General features: G+C 39.1%; 2 protein-coding genes across 20 annotated transcripts in view; one reads left to right on the forward strand and one right to left on the reverse strand.

Annotated features, from left to right (window-relative positions):
• Positions 1–3,160, forward strand: part of LOC129360682 (disks large homolog 3-like) — a 104,756-nt gene extending 101,596 nt beyond the window's left edge. For all 18 annotated transcript variants that reach the window (XM_055031017.1, XM_055031016.1, XM_055031018.1 and 15 more), the window contains one exon: positions 404–3,160. In XM_055031017.1, the coding sequence (XP_054886992.1) occupies positions 404–510 (107 nt within the window). In that variant the 3' untranslated portion in view covers positions 511–3,160. The remainder of the gene's footprint in view (positions 1–403) is intronic.
• Positions 3,161–3,931: 771 nt separating this feature from the next.
• LOC129360684 (testis-expressed protein 11-like) lies at positions 3,932–17,054 on the reverse strand. Of its 2 annotated transcripts, none has more exons than XM_055031032.1 (29): positions 16,937–17,054; positions 16,229–16,341; positions 15,302–15,386; positions 15,076–15,155; positions 14,911–14,991; positions 14,674–14,793; positions 14,395–14,475; positions 14,191–14,276; positions 14,065–14,122; positions 13,890–13,985; positions 13,737–13,818; positions 13,117–13,195; positions 12,847–12,998; positions 12,020–12,105; positions 11,789–11,926; positions 10,927–11,029; positions 10,729–10,853; positions 9,856–9,941; positions 9,345–9,398; positions 9,207–9,247; positions 8,452–8,529; positions 8,286–8,356; positions 6,928–7,041; positions 6,661–6,733; positions 6,433–6,582; positions 5,722–5,830; positions 5,526–5,646; positions 4,877–5,044; positions 3,932–4,293 (listed from the first exon to the last, which is right to left on the reverse strand). In XM_055031032.1, the coding sequence occupies exons 1-29, from the start codon at positions 16,962–16,964 to the stop codon at positions 4,222–4,224; spliced, it is 2,730 nt and encodes a 909-aa protein (XP_054887007.1). In that variant the 5' UTR covers positions 16,965–17,054; the 3' UTR covers positions 3,932–4,221. The 2 variants fall into 2 exon arrangements, with proteins under 2 accessions (XP_054887007.1, XP_054887008.1); XM_055031033.1 differs by lacking the exon at positions 16,937–17,054 and adding an exon at positions 16,755–16,837.
• Between the last annotated feature and the right edge of the window lie 393 nt (positions 17,055–17,447).

Raw genomic sequence — 17,447 nt, forward strand, 5'->3', positions numbered from 1 at the left:
TATCTTCTGTGGTAGAGCACATTGAGTAAAGGCCAATAGTGCCACCAAAACCTTCAAAAACAATAAATGAATCTGTTGCCTTTTTGCAGCATGGTAACATAGACGTTTAGTAAATGTGTTGTAAAAATATTAACAACGTTTTAATATCTGCTACTGTTGTTTTAAATTGTGGTGGTGATAGTGATAACTTTAATAAGTATGTGACAAATATACTTTATAAAAGCAACTTTACGAGAAGTAGAAAAAAATAGATTATGAAAGAAATCTGGGATTTTATATTCAAGTCGGATCGTCCAGTCCTGATAACCAACCTCTGTGGCGTTCCTCAAGGACCATGGATGGGAACACTGATTCATTTCACATAAAATCAGGAAGTAAATCTTTTTTCTTTCTTTGTTTACAGCTATTGTACAGGGTGACTCGCTAGAGGAGATCTACAACAAAATCAAGCTAATCATCGAGGAGCAGTCCGGGCCATACATCTGGATTCCCTCCCCAGAGAAGCTCTGAGCTCCCGGCCGTCCAACCTGCAGCGGCGCAGAGCTGCCCCCCCCCACAGACCCCACCCACGTCCACATGCCAACCCCTCGCCCCCGCTCCTCACCTCCTTTTTGCAGATATGTTTCATATCCAGTTTTAGTGTCATCATTATGTTACTCTCTAAATGAAAAAGAAGTCTTTATCACCATTACTGTGACTGTGCACACCCCTGCATGAGTTTCTCAACAAAACCATTCAAGACTGGAATCGCCATTCCAAAAGAATTTGTCAAACGAAAGCAGAAAGGGAAAAGGATCAACTTCCTTTTGTGGACTAGGAACTGCCTGGGCGTCAGGAAGGAGGAGGAGTAGTGATTCAAAAAGAAGAAATAAAGACAAATCATACCAAGTTGGAATACTTTGTAAATGTTCATCAGATCACATTTAAAAAGACAAGACAGGAGGTTGAAGAACAATTAGGTTTTGTTTTTAGTTTTTTGGGTTTTTTTCTAAACGGACTGGATCAAATTTGAGCCCTGCTGATGGTACTGTTCGAGTCGTCTCTCTTGTTTATACCGACGGAGGAAATTGGCGGAGGAGCCTATTAAAAAAACAAAAAAACTGGTGATCTATTTATCACGAACCAGCTCACTGTTTGGTCGTCGGGAAAGATGGCGGATCAAGAGGAAGAAATGTGTTGTGAATCTACATTTATATTATAGATCACAAGATAAATCATTAAGTCCTTCTGAGATTTTACAGCATATTGAAAACTTCACATTTTACACTTCGTTAGAACTGTCGTTCGGAGGGCTGTTTAGATTTTTTCCTTTCTTGTGGGATTTTTTTTTTTTTTTTAATTCGATTTTACTTTTTGGCTTGTGGTTTTTAGCTGCTCTGTAAAGGACGGGGGTAGAGAAGTGTAACCGGGCTCTCTGCAAAACACCAAACTGCCTTACATCTAATACAAATTCTGTTTTGTGACTACCTGTTGTCTGCAAGGGAGGCTGGAAGCAACCGAAGAGGGCGATATCTTTACATTTTGTGCCCTCAAAGAGCCAGGAGATGAGACGTTAAGTGCAATAGATCAAATATCAAGTCTTGCCTCCCTTTACTTTTTTTTTTTTTTTTCAGTTTTTTTCTGCGTAATCAAACAATTTGGCTTTTTCCGATCCAGCCAGGTAGAGCCTCATGACTCATGTTGAGCAGTAGACGACCCCATTACACTCTCTGCCTTCCAGGACGATTCACCTCTGATTGGTCACATGGTACTGTCCTATCAGCCGTCGCTGTGTGTGGCGGCCTTAAAAAACGGGTAGAACAAGACAATAATTGTATTGGATGTTCTAACAATTAAAAAGTCAGTATAACCTGTTTTTGCATTGTTCCCCCCCTCTGCCAAAATGAGAAAACACTAAAGTTGGTTTGAGTAAATCTTTTTATGCTTTGTGTATCTATAAACCTTGACGCTGAGCCACTGTGTTGAGCTCTTAGAGGTGACGCCAGATTTCTAAAAGAGGGCCACTCCTGCTTCATTTTTAACTGGACATCATTGCCTTCTCTCCTGCAGGACTCGCAGCTCGACATTGAAAACGATCGAAACCGTGACCTCTGAACCCTCTCAGCCTTTTTAGTTTTTTATATTTTAATTCTTCTGCGTTTATCTCGACTGGAACCTAGACGTCTGGGGATCCCCCTTCTCTCTTTCTCCAGCTCACACAGAACCTATACACCTGCAGGCGTTTTTTTCCTATCAGGTGTGCCCACCTGCCAGGCACCACTGCTCAACCAGCTGTCATTACCTGTGTCAAAACCAGAGTTCAGGGAATAACCGAAGGGAACAGAGCCATTTATAAACTGCTTGCAGACTGTTTCAAAACGGTGTGGTAGCTGAACAATGTAAATAAGCCCCTCCCCCACAGATCCCCTCCTCACCTGTGCTCCTTGCATGTGTGACTCAAACTCAGACAGGTTTTATAGACCGCAGACGTCAGGTAAGTAAAAGTCTGAGCGTCAAGCTGTAACGTCAGTATTTCTCATGGGAACGGTTAGCTAGCGAGACGGGGATCCAGTTCCCTGGAGTAGGGAACCGTCGACGTGTCTGGGTGTAACGATTCAAAAACGATGTAAAATAAAAGGAAGGCGGAACCCTCCATCGTTAGACGCTTAAAGTCGGTCCTCTCTGGTGTTTAGCGGACATCCAGCTGACTGTTAATAACGTGTGTATTCATACCTCAGTCAGCCGCATCAAAGCCCAAAGAACTCAATATCACTCCTATTTCCATTGAGGTTAACGGTACCTGAACGCATCTGTGTGTGTATAACTGGCCAGGGACGTTCTGATGAGAGACATGATGCGTTTTATTTTTATTTTATTTCATTTTATGGGGGGAAGGGGTTGGGGAAGGGGCTCAGGCTTTTTGTTTGTACTTTGGGGTGATGATATGTTTCTGTTCTGGCACATTGTGCAGTAAGTGCTTGCAAACATGAACCCTTTGATTGTACAGTAGTTTCCTTCCTGTCACTGCAGGTGGTACAGCCTATCAGGACACTCGGCCTCATGGTCTTCCCTGTCCTAGTCATGAGGGAACGCGGTCCTGCAACTTTTTTTGTTTGGGTTTTATTTTGGGACTTGACAAGAGTTTATTTGTTTGAAAATAAAATATGTGACTCAGTTATAATCTTGATGTGCTTGTTATTCTGCTTTAAGTGGCTCGGGCAATCAAGTGCAAATTTTAAACCGTGGGGTTCGTTTCAATTTGGCCATAGAAATCAGAAGTCTTTAACGAACATAACATGTTTTTCAAATTTGTAAATGGTTTTAGTGATTAGTTTTGTTTTTACTCATCTTCCTTCAATCAATTTTAATATTTAGGGGAAATTGTCCTTTAGACACAAAAGAGAATCTCCTATAAATAATGCCATAGAAACATGTATTGATACACTTTTTCCATCCTGTGTGTATGGAAGGACAAATGGGACAAAATCAAACAAATATGTAATTAAATCATTAGTAAAATGCACCATGAAATACATTGTTTAAATAATTGCATGATACATTTAGTTAAACAAATGCTTAATTTTACCATTTCATAAATGCAATTAAATGGTTAATGCAAACTTAAAATGGTGGATGAAGAGATTTAATTTTCTGTCAAACCAATCAAAGTCGAGGGGCGGGGCTAAAACTGGTCTGTTTGGATTCTATACTTAAATTGTAAAACATTACATTAAGCCTTTATTTCAATGTTGCATTTAATTCATGATTTAATTTTGTCCCTTTTGGCCTTCCATATACCGGCAATTGGCAAACACTGTTTAAAAAGTTTTAAGAGTTGACATTTCTCCACCCTTTGCCACCAGATGGGAAACGGAGCATGACATTTGTCGCGTATTTGAACCCAAAAGAATGAAAATTTTAAAAAATGTTTTTTAATGAGTCAACCGGACAAAGAAAAAACTTCAAATGGAAACATTCGTATCCATATAAAACAATTCAAAATCTAGCAAGTTTTTATGGAATTTATATTCAGACAAAGATAGAGGAAAAAACAGGAAGGTTTACTAGTTCACTTGAAAATGAATGAAAACTTGTCAGCAAACTTTTTGAACTGAGGCTGCAATATATATTGTCGTCGACCAGGAAGCCCGGATATCTGAAGAACTTTTACCTGTAACAAACTGATGGGATGAACTTGCTCGGTTCCCCTTCACGACACAGAACATCGAGGAGCCGAACGTTTTACTCCTCTGTGTGGATGCTTTTCTTCGCTTTGTCCAGTCTGTCCAGGATTTTACTGTAGAGCCCAGTCATCTGTGGAAACAAACATTTAACTTTATTTTTATTATTTCTTAAAGCATCATGAGTTGAAAACAAATCACAAAAAGTTCACTGTTCATTAATCATCACAAGTACACAGGTACTTCTCAAAGAAATATCTAAGAAATGTTTTTTTTTTCCCACTACTGTTGGCCTTGGTTGAGGCTCCTTTTGCATGAATTACTGCATTAATGCAGCGTGGCATGGAGGCAATCAGTCTGTGGCTCAAGATTACCTGTGGGGTCAAAGGTCAGGCAGGTACCATCACAGGCATTGGAACAGCTTTTGGTACACTGTGGGTCGGTACCAAGTCATATCTCTAAGGTTTGTCAACAGGAAGTGCTCTAAAACCTCCTCACAAACGGCTACGTTGACTTTAAAAACGAGCAACATGGATTCTGTTTCTCCACTCTTCCTCCAGATTCTAATTACCAAATAAAATGGAAGTTATACCTTCGTTTGGTTATGTATTTTGATTTTGACATAAAATGACAAATTTAAGAAAAAAAAAGGTTTGAAGTTTATCATATTTTTGGACCTAATCCTTTTCCATAGAGGACTCCAATCCTCTCTCTACCTGCATCTCGTAGCTCTCCCGCAGAGACCCCAGGTGTCGGATGAAGCTCATGGCGAGGCCGCACCACTTCTCGGCTTCGTGGTACTGGGCAAGGCTGTACAGCAGAATCCCGGCGTTCCACGCCTGAGTCAGCAGCCACAGCGTCTCCATCTCTGGAAAACCGTCCGGCTGCGGAGGAAAGCAGGAAGATGTGAGAAAAAAGGCTTTTTAGCAGCGGCCACCTGAGCGACTAAAGTTCCCTTTAATCAGAAACGTTCATCAAATCCTGCCGGTTACTAACTTGTTTTAATAATTTCATTCATTTTCTCTAACACTTTTAATCTTGTCCCTTTACTTTGATCCAAAGATTTCAACAGCTTTCAAGTAATAACTGCCTCTGAAAGGGGAAATACGCAGCGCCTGAAAGGCAGCGTGATGTTTCAATAATCCCACGTCTCTTTCAGAGGCGCTGATCACCGGCAGTGGGACGAGTTCTGTAGAACATTAACATTCAAATTGGCAGGAAGGGGTGGTGAATGGAAGCATCTGCTAATTGAAGTGTGGCTGAAAGCCCATTGATAAAAAAAAAAGGTTTCCAAGAAACAGCAGGCAGCGGTAGAGTGGAGGAGAGGGGGTTAATTATGGAGCAGTTCTGCTGGCGCTGGCTCACCGCGGCTGAGATGATGGACAGAGCGTCCTCGAAGTAATCCCACAGCTCCTGCAGCACGCGGCTCTCCACCTCGGACACACCGCTCGGCAGGGACAGCTTGATCAGGCTGTGGACGTACTTACTAAGACGGAGACACACAATTAGAAATTATGGTTCCAGAAATAAGGCAGCGTGTTTTCATGCGGCGCAGCGCTGCCTGCAGTGCGTCGGGTCGGCCTGGGGTTGCTTCCTGTGCAGGGAGAGCGCGGCTCTCAGGGCCTTCTTGCAGAGCTGAGGGAAGTGGGCTGGAGGCTCCATGGCTAAGCCTTTATTAAGAAAAAAAAACAACAATAAATACTTTAATCTGCAATATGTAACTTTCATCAGAAATATTTGCTGAAACTCTCTTTGTTGTGAGAATATGAGGAACAAAATCTGTGAAAAAAAGCAGCTCTTCTGCCTTCTCCCAGTGCTAACTAGAGACAACTATTCAGAGACAGTAGGCGGGTCTTAGCGCTGTCAATCATCTCATTGCTTGCTTTATGCTACGCTGTAGCTAGTACAGTCAGTTTGTATGCTCAGTTTTGTTAGCGTAGTCACAGATGATGGCAGATAAACAATTTTTCTGCAGAGGTAAGTTGTTTCTCCACACTACACAAGATTGATTGACAGCTCTAAGACCCGCCTCCTGCCTCTGATTGGTTGTTTTTGGACTGGAGCGGCGATGGTAGTTCAGGGCTGAGGCAGATGAGGTCTGTCCTCTCACAGCTTATCTGTCTGGTACTACACTGTCACAACATGCTCATAGATTTAATCAATTTAATCATGGATGAAAAAAAAAGAATTAAGATTTTCCAAAACTTAAATCTTTAAAACCTATTGATAAAATCAGAGTTAGTTTTCTGTAATTAAATGAGTGTTTGTTAACCTGCCATGGTTTCCAACACTTTGGTTTCAATGTGTTCCAGCTCCAGGACAGACTCCAGTATTGTCTCCACCTTCGGATCGCTCAGTTTTGCACGAGCCTCGAACTCGTACAGCAGCAGCAGGGAGTCCGTCGGGTCCGCTGGAAGGTTGCCTTCAAATCCATTTAGAGAAATATTTGTTCACCTAACTCCCGCTTCCTGTCGGTTTCTGTTATTTTCGCTTGCTGTACCTGATGCTTTCAGGGTTTTGCAGACCTCCCAACAGGCCTGAATGTGCTCCAGAGCCAGAGTGAGATCCTCCGCCTGTGAAACCAACACAAGGATTCTGGATTTACTGGCGCCATCTAGTGTCCGGCTCTCCTCCCGATGCAAGACGCCCACGCCCGCGCCGGTAATGTGGTTAGTCACCTCTCCTCCTCTCCACTGGTCTTGGTAAATTTCCATCCTTTTTGATGGTGAGCGTGCTAAATGTAGAGGATGAGGAGTGGGTGGCACACCTGGGTGGAGTGAGGAGATTTCCTGCAGAGCTCCAAAGAGGCAGCAGCTGCCATCAGCAGAGACGTCCGCTGGCCCATGAGCAGAGCGCGGTCAGGAGGGCACAGCAGGGAGAGCTTTAAGGTCAAGCAGAAAAACAAATTATTTATCTCTGGCAACTGAAGGAAAACAGGAATGCACTGCTTCAACTAAAGGCTGCGGGTTTAACCTCAAGAGAAAACATTTATACTTTGATGAAATTATTTTAGCAACTACGGAAAATGAAACCACTGTCCAGCTGAAACCGGAGGTTTACAATAGGAGTAAAACGATTGTTGTTTTCTAGCAGATTCTGATCTCCCGATTTTTTTTTTGTTTGTCTGAAATGTTGCCAAATATAGCAGGAAAGCTGCTGAGTTGACAACAGTGAGTGACTTCAAACAGTCTGTCAGTCAAACGTTTCACTGCAGAGCAGAAGAGGACAGCGGCTAATTTCTAGATCTTTGAGGTGGATTAGATCCTCGTCACGTCTAAGTATCAGCTGGTCACCAATCTACCAAAAATAAGAAAATTGGCATCAATAAATGGTCCACCCCTAGTTTATGTACACCAGATAAAAATTAAACTTTTTTTCTCAAATCCGACCAACCTTCTCTTGTTTTAGGTCAGTTCTAACTACCACAATTATTTATCTTTGCTGAAACATAAATAATTTTATGTTTTCAGATGAATAATCTCTAAGAGATTTATTTACTCATGTCTTTAAGATCAGAAGTTTACATATTTAAAGAGATTATTGTCTCTTTAAATAATGACATGATGTAGAAACCGCTTTTAACCACTTAACCCTGTTAATGCAATAGTAGAAATATATTTAAATATGCATATAAACACAGAATTCAATTACTTTTTTAAAATAAAAAATGTATTGCCTTATGCAATAACCTCACATTCTTTTAGTGAATTTGAACCAGTTCAAGTTCAAACTTTACCACTGAAAGAGTTTTTGGTCGAACATATTTACAAAGTTGCTTTCATCTGAAGTGTAAAATGTTCAATATGTATTTTGTACAGTTTGGGCTTAATTACTGTTCTCAATGTTGTTGTAGCAGAAAATGACATGTTTGGAGCCTGCACACTCCAGTTAACAATCAATAGTTTTTTCTTTTTCCAAAGTTTTTTGGGGGAACTGAACCAAGCGCTGGTGCTCCTGTATGTTAGTTTTTTTTTTATTAAGTTAACAATGCATTGTAAACAAACAGGTGTAAGTTGTGTATAATGCTGAAGAGGTGAATGGTAAAACTGTCTCTTTTGTCAAAGCAACATTTAATCCCTTAATTGTGCCTGAGTCAGCCATGGCGGGGTCAACCGGCACACTTACCTGGTAGGACAGCACAAAGAAATCCCTCATTCTGTCAGGTCTGCTCTCGCACTGCAGAGCCGAGTTCCAGGCTGAACAGAAGCACCACTAAATGAGGCTGCCGCAAGATTTTAGGTGATAGCACAGCGTGTCATATTAAAGTGGCAAGGAAAGAAAGAGTCGGTACCAATCTTTCTGAACCAGTTAGCGTCCTCGGCGCGCCGCTCAGCAGTCATATTAGACTGGTGTGAAATTGTCTGCAGAGCTGTTGGGAGGAGAAAACTTTCAGGGTTATAGAGACTTTAGAGGAAATGTGAAGTAAAACGGCTGAAACCAGATATTTACATACAGCAGGGGTCAAACTCACGAAATGTTCTTAAAGGTCCAGCTGTGCCACAATGTATTGATAAAACCCATTAAACTGTTAAAATATTAATAATTAGCTGCCCTTGCAGGATTTTGTGATTGTTCTTGTGGTTTATTTTGTAATCAAAATCAAATTTTGTGATGGTAATTCAGAAATATCCATCCATCCATCATCTGGGACTCTGGTGCCTCTGGGGCTAACGTTGCGGGCGAGAGGCGGGGTCACCCTGGACAGGTCGCCAGTCTGTCGCAGGGCAACACAGAGACAGACACACTCACACTGAGGGAGAATTTAGAGAGACAATTTAATTCAGAAATAATCCTGAGGAATTCTCAGGATATTTGCGCTAAGATATCATGTAAAATGTGACTTTTTATTACTCGCCATATCAGTCATATACTGACTGATAATTTGACATCAAGTTTTGAACAATTTTAAGAAAGAATTTCAGTAAAAGCAGAAAAATATGGGGATTTGATTTTGTGTGGATTTTTCGGTGAAAAACTGGACAGATTTATTGATATAAATGTAAACCCATCTGGTTTCAGATGTTTATTATTTATAAATCTGCTCACCCTGTTTTAGATACAGCAGGATCTTGTCCAGATTCACATCCCTGCAAGGCTTGATTGTTTTAGATGCATAACCTTCACCAAACATTATATTATAAAATTTTTTATTTTTTTTATTTATTTTTTTACATTTGGCCTCACCTCAACCCGTCGGCTGAGTTTTCTGCTGAGGAGAACACGAGTCGGACCAAACACCTGTGAAAATAAAAACAAAGAACCCGACACTGACCTCGTTTTCTTTCACCTACTAACATTGTTAAACAGAAACACAGTTTCTGTGGGAAAGCTGGAGAAAATGGGTCACTGGATCATTGGAGGTGACCGAGAAGCAGAATCACTACAATTTGTAAGGCACTCCAGCTAAAAATAATTACTTTATTTATGCAAATCCAGCAACAGACCCACAAAGCACTGAAATGTTATACCTGACATCATTTTATATCATTTTTATTTAATATTGAATTGTTGCTTTTAAGTTCATGAAGGAAAATAAATGAGAAAAATAACATTCTTTGCAACATCCACTATGAAAAGTGAAAAGAGAGCAAGAAGTTACTCAATAATTACAAAAACATTCAAGGCTGTATTCATTAAATCAACAATAAAAGTTGCAAACAATACATCAATCTCCTCATAAATATATTTTACTGACCTAAGACCCATCAGAACGTGAGCTTTGTCTTTTGAGTTCTCACATAAAACCTCCAGAGCTTTCACTGCGGTTTCCTGTCTTCCATTCTGTCACAAACAAACAAACAAACAAACAAACATTCCCATCATGAATACTGAGAACAATCAGACATTATTTAACTGTGATACTGTCTGAAAAACCTGTTCATATCCTGTGAATTTTTATGAGTTAAAAAGCAATTAATTGTGAAAGGAAGTGTTATATAAATAAAAATATGTATTCATTGAAGTACGATGTACCGATTCCTTGAATGACTCGAGTACCTCGATTATAAAAATTCGTAGAGGAAAACTGCCCCCCTCGAAGTTTATTAAATTCTGTTTTATTATTAGTGTACCATGTTGCGGTCGGGGGATTATTTATGTTGCGTAATGTTCTCTCTTCCGCCTTTGAGTTGCCAATGTTGAGATCCGGTAGTAATACTGAAAATAGCAGAATTTACCAATGTTTTATTTGATCAGGTTTTTTATGTCATTACTCAATAATCATAATAATTATCAAAGTCTGTCTTGGTAATGTGAAAAAGTCTTTGTATACTTGATGATATGGACCTAAAGACCGCTGGATATTAAAACATTTGATTAACGTTATTTTCTGTCAATTCTCAACTCCTGTCCAACAACATGTGATCCAAGTGACTGTGATTCCTCATCACCGTCCTACACATGAACACGCTCGTTTGTGTTGAACTGAACGTGTGTCCGAACTGCAAGTAGCACTGATGAGGCGCTCTAATCATCATGATAACACCACGGCCCTGGGAAATGTGATGAATTTTCAATTTGACCTAATCTCGTGATTGGAACGAGTAACGAGCGGCGTGATGAATTCTACCTCCAGAGCAATCTGAGCTGCCAGACAGAGGAGGCAGGAAGCTGCGCTCTCTGATAGCAGCAGCCTGTCTTCGCTGGATACAGGCGACTTGGACAGAGCTCCCATCGCATTCAACGCCTCTGCAGCTGTTGCAAAGAAACAACACAAATCATTTGCTGAAGGAAAAAAAAAACTGTCTCAATAGTTTAATGTAGATACCTTTCTGGACGTTGTCGTCCTGAACAGCGATCTTGAAAATGCAGAACTGAGTGAAGATACTCTCAGGATCAGACCTTTCTGCTTCTTTAATTGCTTCTTTAGCCTGAGGACACAAATGTAAACAATTTTCAGAAAATTACGATTGATGTTTAACATTTTGTGCTTTTTTTAATACTTTCATTTATATCTCTACTGTTTCTAATGATAGAACAAATGCTTTATAAAAAAAAACATCCAGCCATTTTTTTGGCAATAAGTTAATGGTTTTTTTGGTGTCTGGAAAACTGGAAAATGAGCCGTTTCAAAAACCTCCACAATGCAACATCATGAAGCAACCCCAGCAAAGCCCAGATCGTTACCCAGAAAACTGAGCACCAGCACCTTTTGGTTAGCTAATTTTACCACTGTATCTGCTGTACAATGGCTGCTAGAAAAGACAAGTGTTGTGTTTTTGACTTACCATTCAGAAACCATTTGATGCATTCTTGTTGGTTGTGCAGAAGGCTCCATTTCTCCTTTTCAAAATATGTGTGGTTGCATCGTTTTGCAACTACTTTTATGTGCAAGTGTAAAAATTGGCCAAAAGCAGCTAATTTGTATTTAGTGACAAGAGTCCATAAAATGAGTCATTCTGAAAAGAGCTCAAAACAGGCAGAACTGACTAGACTAAAATCTCATTACCTAAGAATAATTTTGTGCAAAAAAATTTAATGAACATGTTTTGTATAATCCATAGACCTACCCTAACCTGTTTAAGTAAGAATTATAAGTCACATTTAACAAAAATCGACTGATTTGATTTGCATTAACTCCTGCAGCAGAGTAGTTTCAATCACAGCAGCTGATGCTTGGGTAATTTTACCTTTTCTAACTGCTGCAGGTGCAGCAGGCAGGACGCTCTGTTCCTCTGCAGCTTAGCTAGATTTGGCTCCATCTGACCTGCCTTGAAGAAGCTGAAGGAGTAGTTATACCACTGTAGAGCCTCTGCATAGTCACCAGCCTGAAATGGCAACGCAGAGACAATCAGCCAGAAGAGGTTTTTAATCAAATGGTAATAAATCAGATTTTCTTTTGTAAAATAAGTTCAGCGCACCTCAAAATGTTTTGACGCCCGATCCCACAGTATGACGTGCAAACTGGTCAGCGCATCAGGAGTGAGCTGTTTACCACTGTAGTGGCCTGTGGGAGGTAAAACTGATTTTTACAGTTTTCCCAGTGAAATTCAAGAACTTTTCAAACCTTTTCAAAGTTAAGTTACTTTAACTTTTTCAACACAAATAAACTAAAAAAAAGATAAGTTTCAATTCACTATTTTATAATATAATTTATTACTATGAATAATGTCTTGAGACATTATTATTAATTAACTATTAATAATGTCTTGAGACATTATTAATAGTAATAATTAATAAACCTCTGACAGTCCCACTCTAGATATACTGTAGCTGGTTTAGAATTTGTTTTTAGAAATAAATTCTACATTTTACAGCAGGGATACGGTTAACTAGAATATAAAAAAATATATGTTTTGAAATCTTTCATTTCATTGGTCAGAGAACAAAACACTAATTTAACAAAAATATCCACAATTTCAATAACTTTGTTTAAAGTTTAAAACATTACCCAACATTTATGTTAGTAAATAAACAGATCAGTAAGTTATGAAGCCACTAGGAATAATAAATAATCAAACATAAAATACTGCCAATGATAAATTCTCCGGCATTTAGCAAATAGAAATAAATTTGGTAGTTCTAAAAAAAACAAAAGAAGTTTAGTCTGATTTAACTTCAGACAGTGAGAAAAAATATACATATATTTAAACATCTGTTTACAACTCTTTATTTCCAATTTTAAGCATCTGCATAAAAAACTGCAGCACAGTTGCAATAATTAAAAATAATTTGATTGCAACAGCACCGGTGATGATGTCTTCTATCTTCTGTTTGGCCAGCAGCTCTTTGTTTCTCTGCAGCAGCAGCTCAACATGCAGCATAAGAGCAGCGCCCAGGTCAGGGGACGAGCCAAAGTGCTGACACACACGCTTCAGATAGTCAAACGCCAGCATTTCTCTACAATAATCACAAAAGCATCCCATTTTAGTCTGGACAGGAGGTGATAAATGTATACATGTCAATTTATTGTTAGGTGTAAACAAAGATGGAAAACAAGACTCTTTTTTTTTTTTACCTGTCTTCAGACATGAGAAGTTTCACTGCACTGAGACAGACTTCCAGAGGAACTTGTGATTCCAGCATCTCATCAAGTCCTGGAAAAATGTTTGCAAAATGCTGAGAATCTCAAAGTCATCTGCAGAACTTTTTTTCACATTTTGTAACAATAAAACCACAAATATAATCATATTTTATTTGGGTTTGAGCATCACAAGAAATTACACCTGGTTTAGAATTTGTTTTTAGAAATAAAAATTTTATCTTTGAGATGTGCATCAACAATGAAAGTAAAATCAAAACTCTATTAATTTCAGCTACAAATTTTTTGGATATAAAGATTTGAATTGAAAGACTGATTCTTTTTATTTATTCACATTTTGCTCATTTTTTGTACATCCATTTGCATCTTAAATGATAAGTTTTCCTTCCACCACCCTGCTATGCACCACTTTGTAATGATTAAATTTAATTGAATTATGTCGCTGTAGCTTAAATTTAAGTGAAAAATACAAAGGAAGTCTTTTGTCCCTCCATCTTAAACCTCCCAGTAGTTTCAAAGACTCCCTGAATGTTGAGGTAGCGACGCCCCACTGTCCATTGTTAATAATATTCTGTATAAATAATTCATTAACTAACCTGCTCTGATGTGATTGTCTGGGGCCTCGGATCTCAAGAGGATTCTTATCTTTAAATAAAGCCCAGATGTGCTCACACACTCCTGTCAAATTCACACAGAGACAATCAAACACAAAGTATGACTGTCCTCTAAATCACAGTCTCGTGTCTTACCTTGTTGGCTAAGATGACGGCATCGAGCGCCTTCTCCTGAAACCTCTGACAGTCCCACTCTAGATATACTGTAGCAAGCAGACGCAAATCTTTGGCCTATTTTGATAAAAATGGAACAAAGTTTAAATCTGTAACCATTTTTCAGATTTTTCTGAACTCTGAACTTCAGTCTCACCAGAACGTCTGCTCCAGGGCCGTACTTCGCACTTGTTTTACCGATGTCGTAGCTTTGGCTGGAAAAGAAGAGTTACTGTTGTCCTCTGTTCTGTTTTTAACCACAAACATTAAATATCATAATTACCTCAACCAGAAAGTACTGTCCTCAAACTTCTTCAGATTATAGGTGTCGACACCGAAGTTGTAGCACATTAGGGAGAGGTACGCCGTCTGTGTTCAGAGTGAGTTCACAGTTAGCTTCCCCCTCACTTTCAGCAACAATATGCACAGTGAATGTGACAAATCAGTAAATAGAGTTGTAAATGTGCAAATGGAGGGATTGTTTTACATCTTTCGGTATCCGCTGCAGCATGTCTTTACATCGTTGCATGTAGACTGTGGCTTCTCCGTTATTCCCTTGGGATACGGCCTGCAACCGAGGTCAGACTTTAACTTTTATTATTCCCTGTCAGATATTAAAGATTTTCCCCTCTCATTGTTTCTCAGTTCACATTTCAGCTGTCTCACACTTCACACTGCAAGTCTGTCAGAACAGCACTTGCTGAGCTGCCAAATATCACAAGAACAAATATTCACATCGTAGGTGTTGAACATCACATGCGCTCACCGACTCTGCCTGGCATGACAGAATTCGAAGCAGGTCCTTCTCCACATCCGCCTTGGAGGAAGTAACGTCGGCTGCTGCGTCACCTCTGGACATCAGTTGGCTGTAGAGGATTTCCAGGCTCTAGAGACGTAGCAAACAAAGCTTTTTTTTTTTCATAAAAACACCATGTTTCTGTTTGCTCTAAACTTGCACCGACTGAAGCTCTCTCTCTCAATCTGTGCGTTCATTTTTCTTCACCTTGACAGCAAGCCTCAAGAAATGATCTGCCATCTGGGGATTTTTGCAGTCCAGCCAGGTTCTGCCCGTTTTGCTGGCCATCTGTAAAGATTAGACACTGATAAATGGGCCTTCTCCTCATGAAATGCTGAGCGCTGGTCGAGGAGGGCCTACAGTGCTGCTCACCAGGATCTGCTTGCGGATGGCGCCCTCTGTTGGATTCTCAGGTTCACAGCAGTAAAGCAGACTGCATGCGGCATGACGAACTGTGTGATGGAAATGTTTAAATATGATGCGACATTACTGCGACTGATTCTTTTCACAGCCTTCCTTCTGAGTCTGAACTTCACATCTATCAGCATAAATACTGTTAAAGCTTATATTTAGGCAGATCATGAGATTAGAAGTGTACCTTTGGCTTTTTGGACTTTACTCAGAGCACCACCAGCGTTCTTGGTCACCGACCAGTTCCACAACTGGATGGCACATTCATCAAGCTGGAAAAGTTACAGAGAATTAATGATGAAACTCATACAAATACAGTCCTTTATAAAGTATTTAATACATGCAACTGAGTCAGAATCAAACAACATAGAAAAAAGTCTTACAGTTACTACTTTCATATTTTACATGAAAGTAGGAGTAGGAATGGAAGGAAAAGGATGTGTAGTTATTTACATTTTTACATACTAAAGTCTGAAAATGTGCCACGGATTTGTATCCACTCAACTGGAATTTTATTTAATAGATGAAAACAATATTTTATGCTTGTGAGGTGAAAGAAAATGTTTTTGTTTTCAGAAATATAAATCTTAAAACTGTGGCATTTAGAAATAACTCTCCTTGTTTTCGGTGGAAATGGAACTGCAAGTCTTTTTGAGATTTTTCTACCTGGCTTTCATATGAAAAGACCAAAATGGCCGCCCTCGTTCTTTGAAAAACAATGTGTTGCCACAGATTTTCAATTGAATGTAGGTTGAACCATTCTAAAAATGTAATATTGAAATTGTTGCTCTGGTTGTAAAATGGGCCAGTTTCCCATTGCTAACTGTATAATCAATCAATCAATCAATCAAATTTTATTTGTATAGCACATTTCAGCTACAAGGCATTTCAAAGTGCTTTACATCATAAACACAAAACACAAAGGCATGCAACATAGAATAAAATACCAAGTGTTTCCTTTTTTTCCCCCCTTTTTTTTCTCTTCCTTCTTCCCTTCCCTTCCCTAAAGACAAAGTATAGTTAATAAATTTTGATTGTTTTCTAACATTTACTTGTCTAGAACAGAGTCAACTAGTGAAATTGGCTATAAATCATGTCCAACAATCTAATCTACCTGTGAATGCGGTATTTTCGACAAAACATCTAATCCAGACACAGTAGAAAAGAGTTTCTCGATGGCCTCATCGAAATCTGGCATCTGTGTCTGCAGCAGGTTGTCTGTGAGAGCTGAATAAATAAAAAAGACAGGACAAGTCAACAGGATGAGAGCAAAGACATACATTTTATGTTTAACATGCGTGATGGCAAACGAGTCTGTAGGAAAAGCTCTAGAGAGGATTTGAGAAAATAAAGTTATCTAATCACATATGTTTTCCAGCTTCAGTATTTTTATTTTCTTTATAATCCACCCACGTTTGAAAAGCCTAAATATTGCTGTCTTTGACGTGGGCCAGTTCTAATGTGGTCAGGATTTTTTTTTTTTAATCTATAGTATGGTACTTTACTACTTAGCTTTTGTAAGTTAAATAAAAGTTTCACACATTACAAATTAATTACAAATACAAAAATCCAAACCAATCACTTTGTTCATTGTCTTCTCTTGCGTATCTAAAGCTCGAAAAAGGTATTTGGTAACAAACCTGAGTGGCACAAGGGGGAATTAAATTACATTTTCGACCAAAGCAACAAGTTGTCGCAGGTTAGCTTCTCTGTTGGCTAACGGTCCTGCTAGCATGTAAGCTAGGTTCGTTACAACAGGAAATGACACTATTACAAAGTTTGTTGATTACAATTAATATAAGTCAAGTCGTAAATGACTCACCTTTCACAGTCGATACAAAATGCTCCATGTTTGATGTTTCAGAGCAAAGAAAACCCTCAGGTTAGTTTCTTGTTTCTGTTTCACTGACAACTCAAACGCCGCGAAAATCAGTGTGAAGGGAAAGCTGCGTTCACAGACACTCGGAATTCCGGAAGTCCAATAACATAACAACAATAAAAACATTTTTCATACTTCTGCTACAGTTAGAAAGATAAAACGTCTTGAAGTATAGCAATTTTAATAACTTGCCTTTTTTGTTTTTCGATTCCATAAATTTTTGGACCTTGAAATGATGTATTTCTAGAATCAAGCCAAGAACAGTGAATGGAGCATAATCAGTGTTATTAATTTAGTGTTATGTGGAATTGACAACCCCAAATATTCACTCCTTTTTTACTATAGCGATTACCTCGAGTTCTTTCCCATGGTATATATCCATTAATTTTACTGACAGTAGTATCCTATTCGGTGAAAACATCATCAGATGGTTTAAAATGGTTTGACGTGATTA

The sequence above is a fragment of the Poeciliopsis prolifica genome, unplaced genomic scaffold, assembly GCF_027474105.1.
Source record: "Poeciliopsis prolifica strain line A6 unplaced genomic scaffold, Auburn_PproV2 SCAFFOLD006, whole genome shotgun sequence".
Lineage (NCBI taxonomy): Eukaryota > Metazoa > Chordata > Actinopteri > Cyprinodontiformes > Poeciliidae > Poeciliopsis > Poeciliopsis prolifica.

What these genes read in the sequence shown, in the direction of transcription:
- LOC129360684 (XM_055031032.1), bottom strand. Translation starts at nt 16,964, where the DNA reads ATGGAGCATTTTGTATCGACTGTGAAAG. An exon ending in TCTTGAGGCTTGCTGTCAAG is followed by an intron (nt 14,794 to 14,910) that starts GTGAAGAAAAAT and finishes CTACGTCTCTAG; the next exon opens with AGCCTGGAAATCCTCTACAG. An exon ending in CTTCTCATGTCTGAAGACAG is followed by an intron (nt 12,999 to 13,116) that starts GTAAAAAAAAAA and finishes TGATTATTGTAG; the next exon opens with AGAAATGCTGGCGTTTGACT.